This window comes from Gopherus evgoodei, chromosome 3 (genome assembly GCF_007399415.2).
Source record: "Gopherus evgoodei ecotype Sinaloan lineage chromosome 3, rGopEvg1_v1.p, whole genome shotgun sequence".
Taxonomy (NCBI): Eukaryota; Metazoa; Chordata; order Testudines; family Testudinidae; genus Gopherus; species Gopherus evgoodei.
Window position 1 is genome coordinate 199,711,791 of NC_044324.1, and position 17,527 is coordinate 199,729,317.

General features: G+C 49.2%; 1 protein-coding gene across 7 annotated transcripts in view; it reads right to left on the reverse strand.

The window, feature by feature from the left end:
* The window catches only part of PPP4R3B (protein phosphatase 4 regulatory subunit 3B), a 103,929-nt gene that overhangs the window by 24,370 nt on the left and 62,032 nt on the right, over nucleotides 1-17,527 (reverse strand). For 5 of the 7 annotated variants that reach the window (XM_030557804.1, XM_030557802.1, XM_030557803.1 and 2 more), the window contains 4 exons: nucleotides 17,235-17,393; nucleotides 16,105-16,274; nucleotides 7,985-8,124; nucleotides 6,854-7,038 (listed from right to left, as the gene is read on the reverse strand). In XM_030557804.1, the coding sequence (XP_030413664.1) occupies nucleotides 6,854-7,038; nucleotides 7,985-8,124; nucleotides 16,105-16,274; nucleotides 17,235-17,393 (654 nt within the window). Of the gene's footprint in view, nucleotides 1-5,721; nucleotides 6,474-6,853; nucleotides 7,039-7,984; nucleotides 8,125-16,104; nucleotides 16,275-17,234; nucleotides 17,394-17,527 lie in introns of all 7 variants that reach the window. The other 2 variants (XR_003999772.1, XR_003999771.1) reach the window with 2 other exon arrangements.

A 17,527-nucleotide genomic window follows, 5' to 3' on the forward strand; every position in this document is an offset into this window, starting at 1 on the left:
ATGAAGGGGCAGGAGGGCGGATCTGTGGATAGAGACGCTCCAGTCCCTTCAGGAATCTCGCCACCATAGGGTGGGAGAAGATGGAACACTCGTCCACTCCAGGATGAAACGCGGAGATGGCCGCTAGGTGGACCCGGAGGGACGACAACGCCAGACCCTGGGCCTTGAGGGACCAGATGTAGTCTAGAATAGTGGTGATGGGAGTCTCCATAGGGAGAAGACCTTTCTCCGAACACCAACAGGAAAAACGCTTCCACTTAGCCGAGTAAGTAGCCCTGGTGGAAGGCTTTCTACTGCCCAGGAGAACCTCCCGAACCGGGGTAGAGCAGCATAGCTCAGAGCCTGTCAACCACGCAGGAGCCAAGCCGTAAGGTGCAGAGACGGAAGGTCCGGGTGACAGAGCCTGCCGTGGTCCTGGGTGATCAGGTCCAGATGTAGGGGCAGGGCAACTGGGTTGGCTACTGAGAGGTCCAGCAACATGGGGTACCAATGTTGTCTGGCCCATGCTGGAGCTATGAGAATCACCCAAGCTCTGTCTCTGCGCACCTTGAGGAGAACCCTGTGTATCAGCAGAATGGGAGGGAACGCGTAAAACAGGTGGGTCGCCCATGGGATCAGGAAGGCATCTGCTATAGACCCTGGCTCCCGACCCTGGAAGGAGCAGAATGCTCGACACTTCCTGTTCTCCCTGGACGCAAAGAGGTCCATCCGGGGACGACCCCACCTCTGGAAGAGTAAGAGGGCGACGTCCGGACGGAGGGACAACTCGTGCGAGCGGAAGGATCTGCTCAGTCGATCTGCTAGAGTGTTCCGCACTCCCGGGAGATAGGAGGCGGAAAGATGAACGGCATGGGCTATGCAAAACTCCCAGAGACGCATCGCCTCGAGACATAGGGGAGAGGACCTGGTGCCGCCCTGCTTGTTGATGTAAAACATGGTCGTCGTGTTGTCGGTGAACACTGCGACACAACGACCTTGAAGGAGATGGACAAACGCTTGACAAGCAAGACGGACCACCCTCAACTCTCATATGTTGATGTGGACGTCCATCTCCTGAGGGGTCCACAAGCCCTGAGTTCTCTGGGCACCGCAGTGCGCCCCCCAGCCCAGTTCTGAGGCGTCCGTAGTCAGGGATGCCGAGGGCTGGGGCGGATGAAACGGGAGCCCCGCACAGACTACGGACTGGTCCAGCCACCACCGAAGGGAGTCCAGTACCCTCTGAGGAACGGTGACGACTGTGTCCAACGAATGTCTGGCCGGCCGGTACTGCGCGATGAGCCAAGATTGAAGAGGCCTCATGCGTAGTTGGGCATACGCCGTTACGAACATACAGGCTGCCATATGGCCCAGGAGGGCCAGGCATGTTCGTAGAGAGGTCAGCGGGGCCACCTGCAAGCACAGAATGATGGCCGACAGCGACTGGAACCTGGGCAAGGGGAGCAAGGCCCTGGCCAGGGTAGAGTCCAGAACGGCCCCGATGAACTCTATCTGCTGCATGGGGAGCAGAGTAGACTTGTCCACGTTGATCACGAGGCCCAAGGCAGCAAAGAGGCTGCAGATCCTGCGGACGTGGTCGCGGACCTGCAGCTCCGATGTGCCCCGGATCAGCCAGTCGTTGAGATAGGGAAACACGTGAATGCAGCAACGCAGAAGGTGTGCAACGACGACTGCCATGCATTTCGTGAACACCCTCGGGGCCGTGGAGAGGCCAAACGGGAGGACCGCAAATTGATAATGTCGGCGGTCGACCACAAAGCGGAGGAAACGCCTGTGCTGGGGGGATATGGAGATATGGAAGTAAGCGTCCTGCATGTCGAGGGCGGCATACCAGTCTCCGGGATCCAGGGATGGGATGATGGTTCCAAGGGATACCATACGGCACTTCAACTGCACCATATACTTGTTGAGTTCCCGCAGGTCGAGGATGGGCCTGAGGCCGCCCTTGGACTTGGGGATTAGAAAGTAGCGGGAATAAAACCCCTTGCCCTTCTCGCACTCTGGAACCTCCTCTATGGCTCCTTGATGAGGAGCGTGTGCACCTCCTGACGGAGGAATTGCTCGTGAGAGGGGTCCCTGAAGAGGGACGAGGATGGTGGGGGGGGGGCAAAGAAAACCGCAGGCGATAACCGGTCTGCACCGTACGCAAGACCCAACGGTCCGATGTTATTTGGGTCCACGCTGGGAGGAAAAAATTAAGACGGTTGGAAAACTGCGGGGAAGGATCCGGAGCGGAAACTGGTACTGCGCCCTCGGGCGCACCTTCAAAATGAAGGCTTAGGTCCAGGAGGGGCCTTGGCGGAGCCTTGGTTCTGCCCCGTTTGGCCACCTGACTGTCTGCGTCGGTTGTTCCTGCCACAGCGCCTAGTGAGGTCCTGCCGCGGACGGAACTGAGGATACGGCCGACACTGCTGCTGTTGGTTCTGCTGCCGGAATGGTCTGCGCTGTGTCGCAGGCGTATGCATCCCCAGCAACCGTATTATGACCCTATTATCCTTAAGGTCCTTTAGTCTGGGGTCTGTTTTAGCGGAAAACAGGCCCTGGCCTTCGAAGGGGAGGTCCTGGATAGTATGTTGGAGCTCCGGTGGAAGGCCAGAGACCTGCAGCCAGGAAATTCGGCGCATCGTGAGCCCCGAGGCCAGGGTCCGAGCTGACGAGTCGTGGCAAAGAGGCTTGTAGCGATGTCCTCGCTACTTTCTTGCCCTCATCCAGGATGGCGGTAAACTCCTGGCGGGCAACCTGTGGTAAGAGCTCTGCGAATTTCCCCGCCGCTACCCACGAGTTGAAGGAGTAGCGGCTAAGGAGGGCCTGCTGATTCGAGACCCTGAGCTGTAGCGCTCCCGTCGAATAGACCTTGCGGCCCAGGAGGTCCATTCGTCTCGCCTCCTTCGACTTGGGCGCTGGGGCCTCTTGACCGTGGCGCTCCCTGTCATTCACCAACTGGACCACCAATGAGCAGGGTGTCGGGTGAACATACAGGTATTCATAGCCCTTCGAGGGGGCCATGTACTTCCTTTCCACCCCTCGAGCGGTCGGAGGGATGGAGACCGGTGACTGCCAGATATTAGCTGCGTTGGCCTGGATTGTTTTGATAAAGGGCAGGGCCACTCTGGTGGGCGCATCGGCGGAGAGGATGCTCACCACCGGGTCCTCGATTTCAGAGACCTCCTCTGCTTGCAAGTTCAGGTTCTGTGCCACACGTCGGAGGAGGTCCTGGTGTGCCCTAAGATCTAGCGGGGGAGGGCTGGAGGACGAGGTACCCACCACTGCCTCATCTGGTGAAGACGACGAGGAAACCCCCAGCAATAGAGTGTCCATGGGGGGTTCTATCTGGGGCTGCAGCTCCGTCACTGGAGGGAGCTCTGTGTCCTGGTGGCTGGACCTGCCGTCTGCTTCTGGGGAGGGAGGGGGTCTAGACACCGTCGCCTCCGGTGGCCTGCGTTCCGCCGCAGGGTGGGGGGTAACGTGTTGTGGACCCTGGGCTTGGCAATACGCCCATGGGGTCCAAAACCCCCACTGTTGAAGCCCTCGTTCCTGTGGTGGAGGGTCCTGGAACAGGGCCGAGTGTCTGTCCTGGCCCAAGGCATAGGCGCTGTCCGCCTGAGAGGACACAGATGGTTCCCTGGAAGGCCATGGAGGCGCTGAGCCTGCTTGATAGGCGCCTCTGTACGCCGACTCCGATGCTCCCCTCGGTGCCGAGGGTCGGTGCCGCGACCCGTATCGGTGCCGGGACCGGCGTGGTAGCCGGTGCCGGGATCCGGAGCGGGATCTGCATCGAGGTCGGTGCTGGGAGCGGGACCACGACCTTCGATCAGCGCGGTGCCGGGATGGCAGTGGGGATCGGGACCTACCACCGGCTCGGTGCCGGGAGGTCGACCGAGGAGCCGAACGTTGAGGTGAACGGCTCCTAGAGTCTCGGTGCCGGCGGTGAGAGGAGCCAGACTGGGACCGTGCAGATACTGATCGGTGCCGCGAGTACGACCGGTACCGCCTGGGAGAACAGTGCCGGGACTGCGAGCGGCGCCCCGAGCGTGAGCGTTCACGTCTCCGGGGTGATCAGTGCCGGGACTCTGGAGACAGCGCTCTTAGCATCGGTTTGCCTCTGGAGGTTACCCGTCCCGGGGGTGCCGTCTGAGGCTGCGATGGCTCCGTTAGCGCGATCAAGTCCCGTGCCGAGGCAAAGGTCTCCGGCGTAGATGGTACTAACAGCTCGACCCCTGATCTCAAGGGGGAGCTAGGAGGGGCTGGACTCAACGGACCTTCCGGACCCGGAGTCGACAGCAGCCCTGCAGGTAGTGCCGCAGCCAAGGTAGGTGCCGGGCGCTCCACTCGGGCCTGCCTCGATGGTGTTGCAGACGCCGAGGGTCATGGATCTGCTCCCGGTGCTGGGGATGGTCGGTGCTGGGGAGTCTTGCTGGTGACAGCACGGTCCGGTGCCGGAGTAGAAGTGGCCGACTGCGCCGCCGGTGCCGGAGTCAGTGCCGCTTCCATGAGGAGAGCACGGAGTCTTTTATCCCTCTCCTTCTTTGTGCGAGGTTTAAAGGCCTTGCATGTACGGCACTTTTCACTTATGTGCGATTCCTCCAGGCACTTGAGGCACGCGTCGTGGGGATCGCTAGTAGGCATCGGCTTCTTGCATGCCGAGCACTACTTGAAGCCCGGCGAGCCAGGCATGAGCCCGGTGCCGGGCGCCGGGGAGGGCAATGGCCCACCCGCGAGCAAGTTAAACAACTATATATAATACACAACTAACTAGTATACTATCAAACTATCTATGAACTATTTACAACTATGACTACGAACAGAGTACAGGAGAGCTAGGTACATGGAGGTCAGCAAGCCACACTCCACAGTTCCAGCAACCGACACGGCGGTAAGAAGGAACTGAGGAGCAGGCGGGCTGGCAGGAGTATATATCTAGTGCTATAGTGGCACCACTCTAGGGGGCGACCTGCCAGCCCACTGGAGTTGCTAGGGTAAAAAGTTTCCGGCAAACGTGCACGCGCAGCGCGCACACCTACCTGGAATGGATATGAGCAATCACTCGAAGAAGAACTGAAGTTCCACATGATCAGGCAGCTTCCCCCCTTCCCACACACATTATAGACAGATGTGTAAGGAGGTGGTCATTCTGTTCCCTAGTGTGATCTGGAGGTCTACAGCAATCTCCAAGTAATTTTGTGCTTTAAGGACATTGATCTGGAAGCATTCAAGATCATTTTCTTCCAAGTTATTAGTGACTCAAACAGGTAATATTTTTTTTTACTTAAAAGTACCACTCCCCCTTCCCTTTTATCCACATAATACTTCCAAATTATTGTCTAATTACTGAGTCTAACATTCCCATAGTGTGAATCATTGCACCAGGTTTCAGTAATACCAACTAGATCGAATTTATGCTCATAAATGAGCAATTCCAATTACTCATTTGCTGCTGAGGCTCCTAGCACTAGCCTAGAGGCAATTCAAGAATTTCTTCTCTTCATGTTTTTGGTTCCTTGATCAATTTTGTTCTCAACATCTCAACTGCATACTGAGTACTCACATTTCCCCCCTTCAGTATTAGTTTAACCCCTCCTGACTACTCTAGTTAGTCTATTCCCTGAGGAAACTGGTCTCCATTCTACTGAGGTGGAGACCATTCAAACCATATAGACCCCTCTACCCACAAAAAGTGGACCAATGTTCCCACAAAATCGACACCCTCCACCTTACACCACTTACCTAGCCAGCAGTTCACTTAGAGAATCTTTTGCCTTCTGTCTTCCTTTCAGGAAAGATCTCAGAGAAGACTGTTTTGACATTCGTTTTCTTCAGCATGCTTCTGAGCACCCTGAAGTCATCTATTATCAGCAAGATATCAAAAACGACACAGGATGGGAGAGGAGGCATAACTGCTCATCTGAGGAGGATCACGACTTGTTCAAAGGCACTGTCTCTTCTTCAGCTCTCATTCTTCTAGAGGATCCTGGGGTACCAGTGGTTGCCCTTCTTGGAGGGTCCTCTTGAGTAAGGGCATCCTCTATAGAGCTGGTCTCCCTACGGGACCCAAGGATTCTAGAAAGTCCAGTCTTACGGGACATAAGGGAAGGGGGAGGGACCACATGAGTGCTCCTGCCAGAGGTGGTGTTGGATCAGTCATTGGTTCCTGGAGTCTCTTTCTAGGTATACATCTCAGGGGAGGGATGTTCAAATGGAAAGGTAGTGGATCCTTGGGCAGAGATCTCAAGCGCCTGAGGAGGGGTGGTATCCCCGGTTTTAAGGCGTGGGGGGTTAATGGTGTCTGTACTGGTGTTTCATTGGGACTAGCAGCCACACTTTCATCTGAGGGTTTGGCAGCAGCAGGGTGCATGTCAGTACTGCCAGGAGATCCCTCTTGGTACCTCTCAGTAGAGGGGATTCAGGTTCTTCAAACATTTGGAAGTCCTCTTGCAACAGAAACCTAGTTAGTACTGGTGAAGCAGGGCACTCAGTGGCTGGTTGCAAAACACAAAAACAGGGCAAGCCACGCAAAAGCATACAGCATATGTGGAAAATTAATAAAACAAAATGAAAAAAGGTAAGAGTAAAACAAGCAAGCTGGCTAAAACTTTGAGGCTAATGTACACAGAAACATTCAGTCTCTAATCACAGGCAGCTGAGAAGGAACTAGAGTTCCGTCTGCCCACCCCATATGCCCTTGGATTGGACCATGAAGACAAAGAGGGTGCAGGTGCAGGCCCGGTTACCAAAAATCTCCAAACAAAATTGCACTGGTGTGTGCACACCTAAAGTAGAGCACCTGTTTATCTCAAGTCACACAATGTATGATATCTAACAGTTTTGTACTGCAGAACAGAAATTATAAATAAATTACCTTTTTTAGTTTCCATAAACTTTTCATAACTATCTGGAAAGTCATCCTCTTGTTTTGATTTCTCTATTGGAGGTACAACAGCTTCACCTTCTTCCTCTTCATCTTCATTGAACCACATTTCTTCATCCTCCTCTAAGGCTCTTGCATCTCGGCGAAATCTGTTACTGCGCAATATGGATGGGACGCTGTAAGAGACAACCACAAATGATTCAAGCCTTTATTTGATTGATTGTAAACCAGCGACAAGGAACCATGAAGGGTTGACACAGTGTGGCTAAAGAGCAGCACAGATGCAACCTGAAAAAATATAACTCACTATGAAGCACAATACTCAAAAAGACTGTACTAGCTCATCCAGGAAATAATTTCTTGATGCCTTGAAATGAATTTAGTGGGTTGATGAAGGCAGTCTAGATCAGGCTAGTTATTTAGATTGTACATTCTATCTGGACACTTATAAGAATCGAAGTGCCCAAAAGGCAAACTCTGCATGACAATGTCAGTAGTAAAGATTTCATGGAGGATTCTACTCTTCACCCTACCCAAGTTCTAGTAACCCCCGCTCCAAATTACAGTTTAAGTTTAATGTCAAATATGTCAGGAGGGTTTTAGAGCACACTGCAAGATACATGTGTGTGTTATGAAATATCCAACAGTGGCTTAGGCTGTACTGATTCAGCTGTGCCACTGTAAGACCTCCCATGTAGCTGCTCTATATTGTCAGGAGACAGCTCTGTCATCAACATGGCGCTGTGTACACTACCATTTATGCCGGCTAAATTTGTGTCACTCAGGGGTGTTTTTTTCCACACCCCTGAGGGACGTAAGGTTTGCTAACTAAGTGGTAGTGTAGACATGGCCTTAATCGAATTTCTCTGATAACTCATTTTAAGAAATTTTCTAACAGAAAACATTTCTTCCACCCTCAGCCACCAATTTACTATTCAAGTTGGTCAGCTCTACAAATCAGATTGCATAAATTTAACGTCGAAACAAGAGAACATGAAAAATAAAGTAATTCCACACATATCTAACTACTCTGGGGAATCCTCAGGAAAGAATATCCAGAAATGCTATTAAAATATTTTATTACAAAAGTTTGAGTTTCAAGATGTGCAAATAATACAGTACCTGTTCAATTTCTGATTTTGTCTGTCTTTTTCTTGCTCGTATTTAGTCTTCAGCCCCTTGAATGTCTGAACATATTCAATAGATTCAAGAGCCTTATAAAAGTTTTCAACTATATGTGCAGTAAGTGACTTGATATCTTCCTGCATAAGCACAAAACAATATTTAAATCTCAAATGTAATAGTAAGATACAGAAAATCAGAGGTTTTCAGTAAAGGCTATTAGCTTTATCTGACTCAACTAGTTTTTCCAAAATGAAAAAAAATTATTGCAAATGACAGATGAGAAAGTTACTTCATTTTTCTTCATGGAAAAAATTAAATAAACAAATCTTTAAGATCAGCAGAATTGCTTCTAATGTAAATGGAAAATGGATGCTTAAATTTATCTACTCCTTATTCTCACTTGCTGTCCCTTTTATCTGTGATATCAACATGAGTTTCTGTGGAGATGAATGTAGTGTTTTATACATAAGATTACGCCTTCACGTGAAAAATACGAGGCAAGAGCAAATACATATAACATTCATATAAGAATCAGAGTTTTAACATCCACTTTATATGTAATGTAGTTAATGTGGAACAGTTACCTCTCAGTCAGTCTCTAATAAATCCCACTTCATGGGCCTGATCATTTCTTTCTGTACTAAAATGGGCAAAGGGGGAAGAGTCAAAAAATGCCCATGTTTGAATGAACTGAAAACCCAATGCATTTTCTCTTTTTGTGGGAAAGATAACAGCTACAGGTAGAAGACACTTTTCTCCTCATGGAGAACCCAAAGATTCACCTGACCCCAACCCTATGGATCTCAAGGTACCCACACCAAACAAATATCATCCCAGGAATTCCTGCCAGTCCCCTCCTTCCTCTCCAAGCAGCCCAAATGGCTTGGTAGTCACGATGCCATTGGTGCCGTTTTCCCATACCTTTCCATACAAGGGTAGTGGATAGAAGTAGCAGGCCTAAGCAACACACACTCCTGTATGTTTTTACAGCTATTACAACGGGGTGGGCAAACTTTCTGGCCCGAGGGCCACATCTCGGTGGGGAAATTGCATGCAGGGCCATGAATGTAGGGCTGGGGCAGGAAGTTGGGATGTGGGTGGGGGTGCAGTGTACAGGAAGAGGTTCAGGGCAGGGCGCTGGGGTGTGGGAGGGGTGCAGCAGAGGGCTCAGGGCAGGGCTTTGGGGTGCAAGAGAGGTTCAGGGTGCAGGCTCTGGCCCGGGGTTACTTACCTGGAGCAGCTCTGGGGTGGCAGCGGCATGCCACAGGACTAAGGCAGGCTCCCTGCCTACCCCGGCCCTGCTGCTCCCGGAAGCGGCTGGCACCACATCCCTGCAGCCCCTGGGAAGGTGGTGGGGATGGCAGAGGGCTCCAGGCGCTGCCCTCACCTGCAGGTACCTCCCTCGAAGCTCTCATTGGCCACAGTTCCCTATTCCAGGCCAATGGGAGCTGCAGGGGTGGTGCTGTGGTTTGCCCACCCCTGTATTACATGCTGATTTCAAGAGGAGAATGTTAACCAATTCCCGCCCCCTCCCCGCATCTTGGCCAGACATGCTCCCTAAAGTCCTATAGAACCCTAAACATGCCCATTTTCTGGACAGGGACTGCCAGCCATTCAAGGTGTTAAAACATTCTATATTTATTGGCCTCTTTCAGTCTGCAAACATGGAAGTGCGTCTCTGTGAACAACCTCTTGGTCTGACTTTGTTGACCTTCGGGGTACACTGCAAGGACCATCTCTTTACCCAGGCTTTGGGAGGGAAGCTGAAGTAGGCTGTGTCTACTTTGATTTTCAGCATGTAATTTATGTTAAATTGACTCCTTTAGACCTATATTCACACCTACTTGCTGACATGCAATTTATGCCACATTAACTTCTCTGAATTTCGCCCCATAACTATGCAGTCAATTAGTTAGAAGGATGTCTTTTTAAAAGATACAGATTTACATCCTTTGTAACTTGTCTATTTTGGCCTCAGTCTGGAAGTACAATTTACATATGGGTGAGAAATAGAGATTGGAGAGGAGTAAAATGGTAGTCAAAATAAAAAAGTGTTTAAACTTCCTCTTTCTGTGTTACACAGCCGGTAACAAGTAGCTGCCCATGGGTAAATGGAAGGCCTTTCATCTCTGACTTGTCTCATCAGAGAGCTCCCATATTAGGTATCTAAAATGTTCATTTAATGAAAAAAAGGAAGTTAAACTAAACAAGTCCCTATGCATGCTGGTAACAGTTGACATTTACTCAACAAAAGCTTTTCTGATAGCAACTCTTACATGAGACAGCTGACTGATGACAGCACTATTACTCGTGCTGTTTTTACTTCATGACAATAGCAGGATCGCTATCACTACACGTATTCAGAGTTGTTCAACCACCTATTAGAAATGGTTTAGGAAAAATAAAGCCAAACCTCCTGAGCTGCAAGGAGACTAGAACTCCCTTTTCATTACAACACTTTGATTCTAGAATAAAAGCACTTTTTCCAGTTTAGATGAATAACAAATTATAATTTTAGTCTTAGAAGACATTATTTTACTGATTTAGATACCATCTAAGATCCAAAGTAATGTGAAAGACCTATAAATATAGGATAGTCTTGTGGGGAAAGATTAACAGCTACAGGTAGAAGGCAATCTTCTTATTTCCAAAAGATTCACCTGACCCCAACCCTATGGATCTCAAAAGCACCCACACCGAACAATCATCATCCCAGGTACTCCTGCCAGTCCCCTCCTTCCTCCCTAAGCAGCCCAAATGGCTTGGTGGTCGTGATCCTATACGTTTCCCTAGTCAGTGCGTAGAAGTAGCAGGCCTAAAAAAGAGAGTTACACACCTTTGTAACGGTTGTTCTTTGAGATGTGTTGCTCATATCCATTTCAATTAGGCAGAACTTTTACCCTAGCAACACCCGGTAGGTCGGCTGCGGAGCCCCCTGGAGTGGTGCCTTTATGGCACTAAATATATACCCCAGCTGACCCAGTACCACCTCAGTTCCCTCTTGCCGGCTACTCTGACAGAAGGGAAGGAGGGTAGGTTTGGAATGAATATGAGCAACACATCTCAAAGAACAACAATTACAAAGGTGAGTAACCATCTTATCTTCGAGTGCTAGCTCATATCAATTCCAATTAGGTGACTCCCAAGCCTTACTCAGGTGATGGAGTAGGAGAAGTACCATGGATTGTAGGATTGCCCTACCAAATGCCACATCGTCTCTGGCCTAACGATGGCATAGCGTGAGGCAAACGTATGCACTGAAAATCAAGTAGCAGCTCTGCAGATCACCTGGATTGGCACCTGGGCCAGGAAGGCTGCCGACGAGGCCTGAGCCCTTGTGGAGTGAGCGGTGAGATGGGGGGCCGGGACCCTGGCCAAGAGACCTTCTAAAAATATTAAAATGTATTACTGGCACGCAAAACCTTATATTAGAGTGAATAAATGAAGACTCGGCACACCACTTCTGAAAGGTTGCCGACCCCTGGGTTAGGAGTTTGTTACAGGAGTGGGTGGGTGAAATTCTGTGGCCTGTGTTGTGCAGGAGGTCAGACTAGATGACCATAATGGTCCCTTCTGACCTTAAAAGTCTCTGAGATCACAGCAAGCACAAATACCTGATATGATCCAAGTAGAGATCCGCTGGGAGGAGACTAGAAGACCCTTCATCTGGTCTGCTACCGCAACCAAGAGCTGTGTCATTTTCCGGAACAGCTTCATACATTCAGTGTAGAAGGCCAGAGCCCTACAAACATCGAGGGAGTGAAGCCATTGTTCCTGACTACTGGCATGAGATTTCGGGAAGAAAATTGGAAGGAAGATGTCCTGGATGATATGAAAAGGTAGGGTGAGGTCTAGCTGCTCCTTATCCTTATGATTGTGTTAGGTGGTTCCAATGTAAGAGCCTTGAGCTCAGAGACATGTCTCACCAAAGAGATAGCAACGAGGAAAGCTGTTTTCCAAGAGAGGTACAAAAGGGAACATGTATCAGAGGGGTAGCCGTGTTAGTCTGGATCTGTAAAAGCAGCAAAGAATCCTGTGGCACCTTATAGACTAACAGACGTTTTGGAGCATGAGCTTTCGTGGGTGAATACCCACTTCTTCAGATGCATGTGGTGGAAATATCCAGGGGCAGGTATATATATGCTAGCAAGCAAGCTAGAGATAACGAGGTCAGTTCAATCAGGGAGGATGAAGCCCTGTTCTAGCAGTTGAGGTGTGAAAACCAAGGGAGGAGAAACTGGTTCTGTAGTTGGCAAGCCATTCACAGTCTTTGTTCAATCCTGAGCTGATGGTGTCAAATTTGCAGATGAACTGAAGCTCAGCAGTTTCTCTTTGAAGTCTGGTCCTGAAGTTTTTTTGCTGCAGGATGGCCACCTTAAGGTCTGCTATAGCGTGGCCAGGGAGGTTGAAGTGCTCTCCTACAGGTTTTTGTATATTGCTATTCCTAATGTCTGATTTGTGTCCATTTGTGTGTTCTCTATGGAAAAGGATAAATGGCATGAGAGCACAAGCATGAGAATCACTTCCATTTAGCCATAACACATAGCCTGAGTGGAAGATTTCCTGCTGCACCAAACGAGAACAGAAGAGTTCAGAGTGGCTCAGCCATGCAGCATCCATGCCGTGAGGTAGAGGGACCACAGGACAAGGTGACAGAGGCGGCTGCAATCCTGCATGATCAGCTCCGAAAAGAGAGGCAGCAGAATCCACTGAGATCTCCAACAGCATGGTGTACCAATGCTGCCTAGGCCATGCCGGGGCCACCAGAATCGTCGTGACCTGTCCCTGCACGCATCGATCAGGACCTTGTGTACAAGGGGAAAACAGCGGGAAGGTGTAAAACAAATCGGCTCGTTCACAGGAGTAGGAAGGTATCTGTGAGAGAGCCCGGGGAGCGGCCCTGGAGGGAGCAAAATGCCAGTCACTTTGGTTGTTGCATGAGGCAAACAGGTCGACCTGGGGAAGATGGAGTGGATGACATTGGGGCGAAGCGACTGCTCGTGGGATTGGAAGTACCTGCTGCGGTGGTCCACCAACGTTTTCTGGACCCCTGGGAGAAATGATGCCACCAGGTGAATGGAATGGGCTATGCAGAACTCCCACAGTTGAATGGCCTCTTGACAGAGGGGGGGAGGAACGAGCCCCCCCTTGCTAGTTGATGTAGAACATGGCCATGGTCTTGTCTGTGAGGACCGCCACACAACATGCAATAGCTCCTGAAAGGCTTGGCACAGAAGACATACCGCCATCAGCTCCCGTATGTTGATATGGAGAGATCGCACAGGGCCCACAGACCTTGCATCTGGATGTCCCCAAGGTGGGCACCCCATCCTAGGGCTGACATGTCCATGACGAGAGACAAGGAGGGCTGAGGGGTGCTGAAGGGGACTCCTTCGCATACCACCCTTGGGTGTAGCCACCATTGGAGGGAGGCCAGGATCCCTTCCGGGACAGCGACCACCAGGTTCAGGCTGTCTCGACCTGGGCGGTAGACAGATGACAGCCAGGTCTAAAGCAGTCAGAGCCAAAGTCTGGCATGTTTGGTCACGTATGTGCAGGAAGCCATATGACCCAGGAGACTCAAGAACGTTCTTGCCGTCTAGGTTGGGAAGCTTTGAAGGCTCCGGATGAGGCCCGTCAGTGCATGGAAATGAGCATCCGGTAGGAGGGCTCGGGCCCGCACAGAATCTAGGACCGTCCCGACGAATTCTATTCTCTTAGTCGGTTCTAGAGTTGACTTCGCCACATTGATGAGAAGACCTAATCCTGAAAATGTGTCCGTGACCACTTGAATGTGGGACTGCACCTGTTTTGGTGTGATCTCGGATGAGACAGTCGTCGAGATATGGGTAAATCTGTATCCGTCTCCGACGAAAGGAGCCTGTCATGACTGCCATACATTTGGTGAACACCGGGGGGGGGGGGGGGGGGGGGGGAAAGGCAAAATGGAGGGACTGAACTGGTAGTGTTCGCAGTTGACCACAAAGTGGAGGAAGTGTCTGTGAGCTGGATGGATTGCTATGTGGAAATACACATCCTTCATGTCAAAGGTGGCGTACCAGTCTCCAAGATAGGTATAATGTTGCCCAAGGAGACCATGCAGAACTTCAACTTTATCATGAATTTATTGTCTCTGCACAGGTCCAGGGTAGGTCAAAGCCCGTCCTTTGCCTTGGGAATTAGGAAGTAACAGGAGTAAACCCCATGCCCCTTAGCTCCCTTAGAACCTCCTCAAATCGACCCCATGGATAGAACCTCCTGAATGAGGAGTTGCTCGTGAGAAGGGTCCCTGAAGAGGGATGGGGAGGAAGGGTGGGGAGAAAGAAAGTTGGAGAGAGTATCCCCTTTCCACTGTGCGAAGAACCCAACGGTCCGTGGTTATAAGGGACAAAGCACTGTGGAAACGGGATAAACGATTCAGGAAGGGTGGGGTAGGGTCCTGACTGAGGCCTGGTACATCGTCCTCGAGCTTCCCTTCGTTATGCTTAGGGCCCATCCTCGAGCTTCCCTTCATTATGCTTAGGCTCGCTGAAGGTTTGGAAGGGCCCTGACCTTGGCCAGGTTGGTGGTTTCCTCCTGGTATTGTGCCCCCGCCTCCTATAGAAGTCCTGCCTCGGCCGAGGATAGGATCGTTGGGGCTGAGGCTTAAATGGCTTCCGCTGGGTAGCCGGTGTGAGCATCCCCAGCGATTGCATTATGGCCCTTGAGTCCTTGAGGCTCTGATGCCTGAGTCAATTTTGTCTGAAAACAGGCTCTCTCCTTCAAGGGGAGATCCTGTAATGTTTGCTGAAGCTCTGGTGGTAAGCCGGTAGCTTGCAGCCATGATGCGTGTCTCATTGCAATGCCTGAAGAGAGGGTCTGAGCGGCAGACTGCGGTGTCCAATGAGGCCTGTAATGAGGTCCTTGCCACCGTCTTGCCCTCTTCCACCTGGGCCCCAAACTCCTCTCTGGACTCCGAAGGAAGCAGCTCCTTGAACTTTAACATGGAGTTCCAAGAGTTATAGTTGTATCAATTCAGGAGCGCCTGCTAGTTTGCAATCCGGAGCTGAAGACTGCCTGAGGAGTAAACTTTGCGCTCAAATAAATCGAGGCACTTGGCCTCTTTAGATTTGGGTGCTGGGGCTTGCTGACCATGGCACTCCTTCTCATTCACCAAGACCACCACCAGTGAACAAGGCTGTGGATGTGTGTATAAAAATAGTCATATCCCCTGGAAGGGATGAAGTACTTCCACTCCACCCCTTTAGCAGTCGGAGGCATGGACGCGGGCGTTTGCCAGATTGTCCTGGCCGTGGTCTGAATGGTCTGGATGAGATTCCCCCAGACACTTTAGGAAAGAGTCATGTGGGTTGCCCGTTGGCATGGGCATGGAGCAGGACACGCAAGGTTTAAAGTCCGGAGCCTTGGGCATGAGCCTAAACCACCGGCGGGGAGCAGGGAAAGATCCCTGCTAAATGGAACTATTTACACTATAAACTATAAACTATTAACAAACTATTAACTTTGTTGAGAGAAAAAATGCTAAGGAGAGTGGAGAGCAGCAAAGTTGAGCTCCACAGTTCCAACGACCATCACGGGTGGTAAGAAGGAACTGAGGGGGCCCTGGGTCGGCCGTGGTATATATTCAGCGCCATGAAAGGTGCCATCCCAGAGGGCTCCACAGTCGACCCACTGTGTGTTGCTAGGGTAAAAGTTCTCTGACGGCCGTGCATGTGGCACACGCACACCTAACTGGAATCTATATGAGCAAGCACTCGAAGAAGAATTAACATTGCTCTAAGCAAAACACCTGTACGTTTTTAACAGCTATTACATGCTGATTTCAAGAGGAGAATGTTAACCAGTTCCTACCACCTCCCCAACCCAACTTCGTGGCCAGACATGCTCTCTAAAGTTATAGGAAAAGGATAGTCAAATAAGATGCAAACACAAAAAACAAAGGACTTTTATACTTGAGTATTATAATAGCGAAATTTTTGTTATTGGTACTATCCTTTTTAGTGTGAAATTTTCTAAACTGCATTCTGTGTTCAATACATAAGATGTTACATGCCTAAAACTTAGTGTTTTAAACAAAACTTGCTTTAAAAAAAACAAAAAACACAAAAAAACCTTACCACTCTGATGAATTCAAACAGTTCAATTACAGCTGAGTTCAGTAGATTGTACCTAGTTCCATTATCCAAAAGAGCATTTATAACTGGCTCAAACAGGTTCCCCTTGGTGATATAACGGTTATAAAATTCATCCTTCAGGCCAATTATCCTCCTCATAAAGCGAAGAGCACCTATAAAGAAAATTTAGAAATCTTTGATAATCAATCTCCATTCTGCTCTTATTGAAATCAACAGAAAACCTAAGATTGACTTAAGTGAGAGTGAGACCAGCCCAGAGCAACAACAACTGTTAAAAGGGCTGCAAAGTTCTTTTCAATACATTTTTTGCTTGCAGTTTTTAAAACACCTATCTGAAAGGTACAAAATAAGCATCTATTGGTTTTTTTTTTCCTATTGGGCAAACTTTTCCTTTCACATTTCTTGTTGCACACAAACAAACCAAACTCTGGTTCCATTATTTTCTTGTTTATATGAAGCAGCAGTTAGTGTTAGCCCATCTGATATATAGATTTTATTGGTTAGTTTGTGTGCTCTTTCTACTGTCTAGCTCTGAGAGGTGAGCACAAAACATGTTAGGTCATTCCTTATGTACCATGGCGCACAAAATAGTAATTTAATTAATTCCTGCCAATAATAGTGGTTTATATGGTTTTATAATGATCTCTCAGTTTAGGTCAGACTAAACACCTAATCATAGTTTATTCTTATTTCCCAATTCCAAAATGATTCATCTCACGGGGTGGAGGGGGAAGAGAATTACCAACTTCTCCTTCCACCGCACAGTACTTGGGAATATTGGCAGGGAGTATCAGGTGTTTTCACCTTCCTTTGGAGCACTAAGCAGGTGGGTTTCCTGCTTTTGCTGGTTCCTTAAGCCTTCTACCTTTGTGTTGCTGTCAGACAGTTGTGTCACATTTTAGACTTAAATTACATGACAAGGTAACTTCAATAAATAATAGCAACTTTGGTGGCTCACTGGATTTTAAAAAATTCGGATATTTACACACTTACAAATTAATCCAAGGCTGTGCATGTAAATTCAACAGATTCTGAGCATGAAGTATTTCATTGCTAAATGTATACACACAATCTTTAAAACAACGTAAATGACAACTAAATTTACTACTTACACAAGGCCAAAAATGTGTGTTTTGAATTCATCAAGACCAATACCCTTCTTAGCAAATCTTTGTTCATAATATAATTCTTGATGTGATATGTGTGGTGTTCCACACAAAAGGTGAGCAGCTCCAAAATCAAGGCAAGCAGCTGTGCCGTTTGATAATTATCTACAAGAAAAATAAAATGAACTAAATCAGGCACATAAAAACAAAACAAAACTTTTCTACTCATCCACAGTTTATGACAAAGTAGTTTCAGCCTATTAACAGTTGAAAGTGAATAGAGATTTATAAACTTGTTA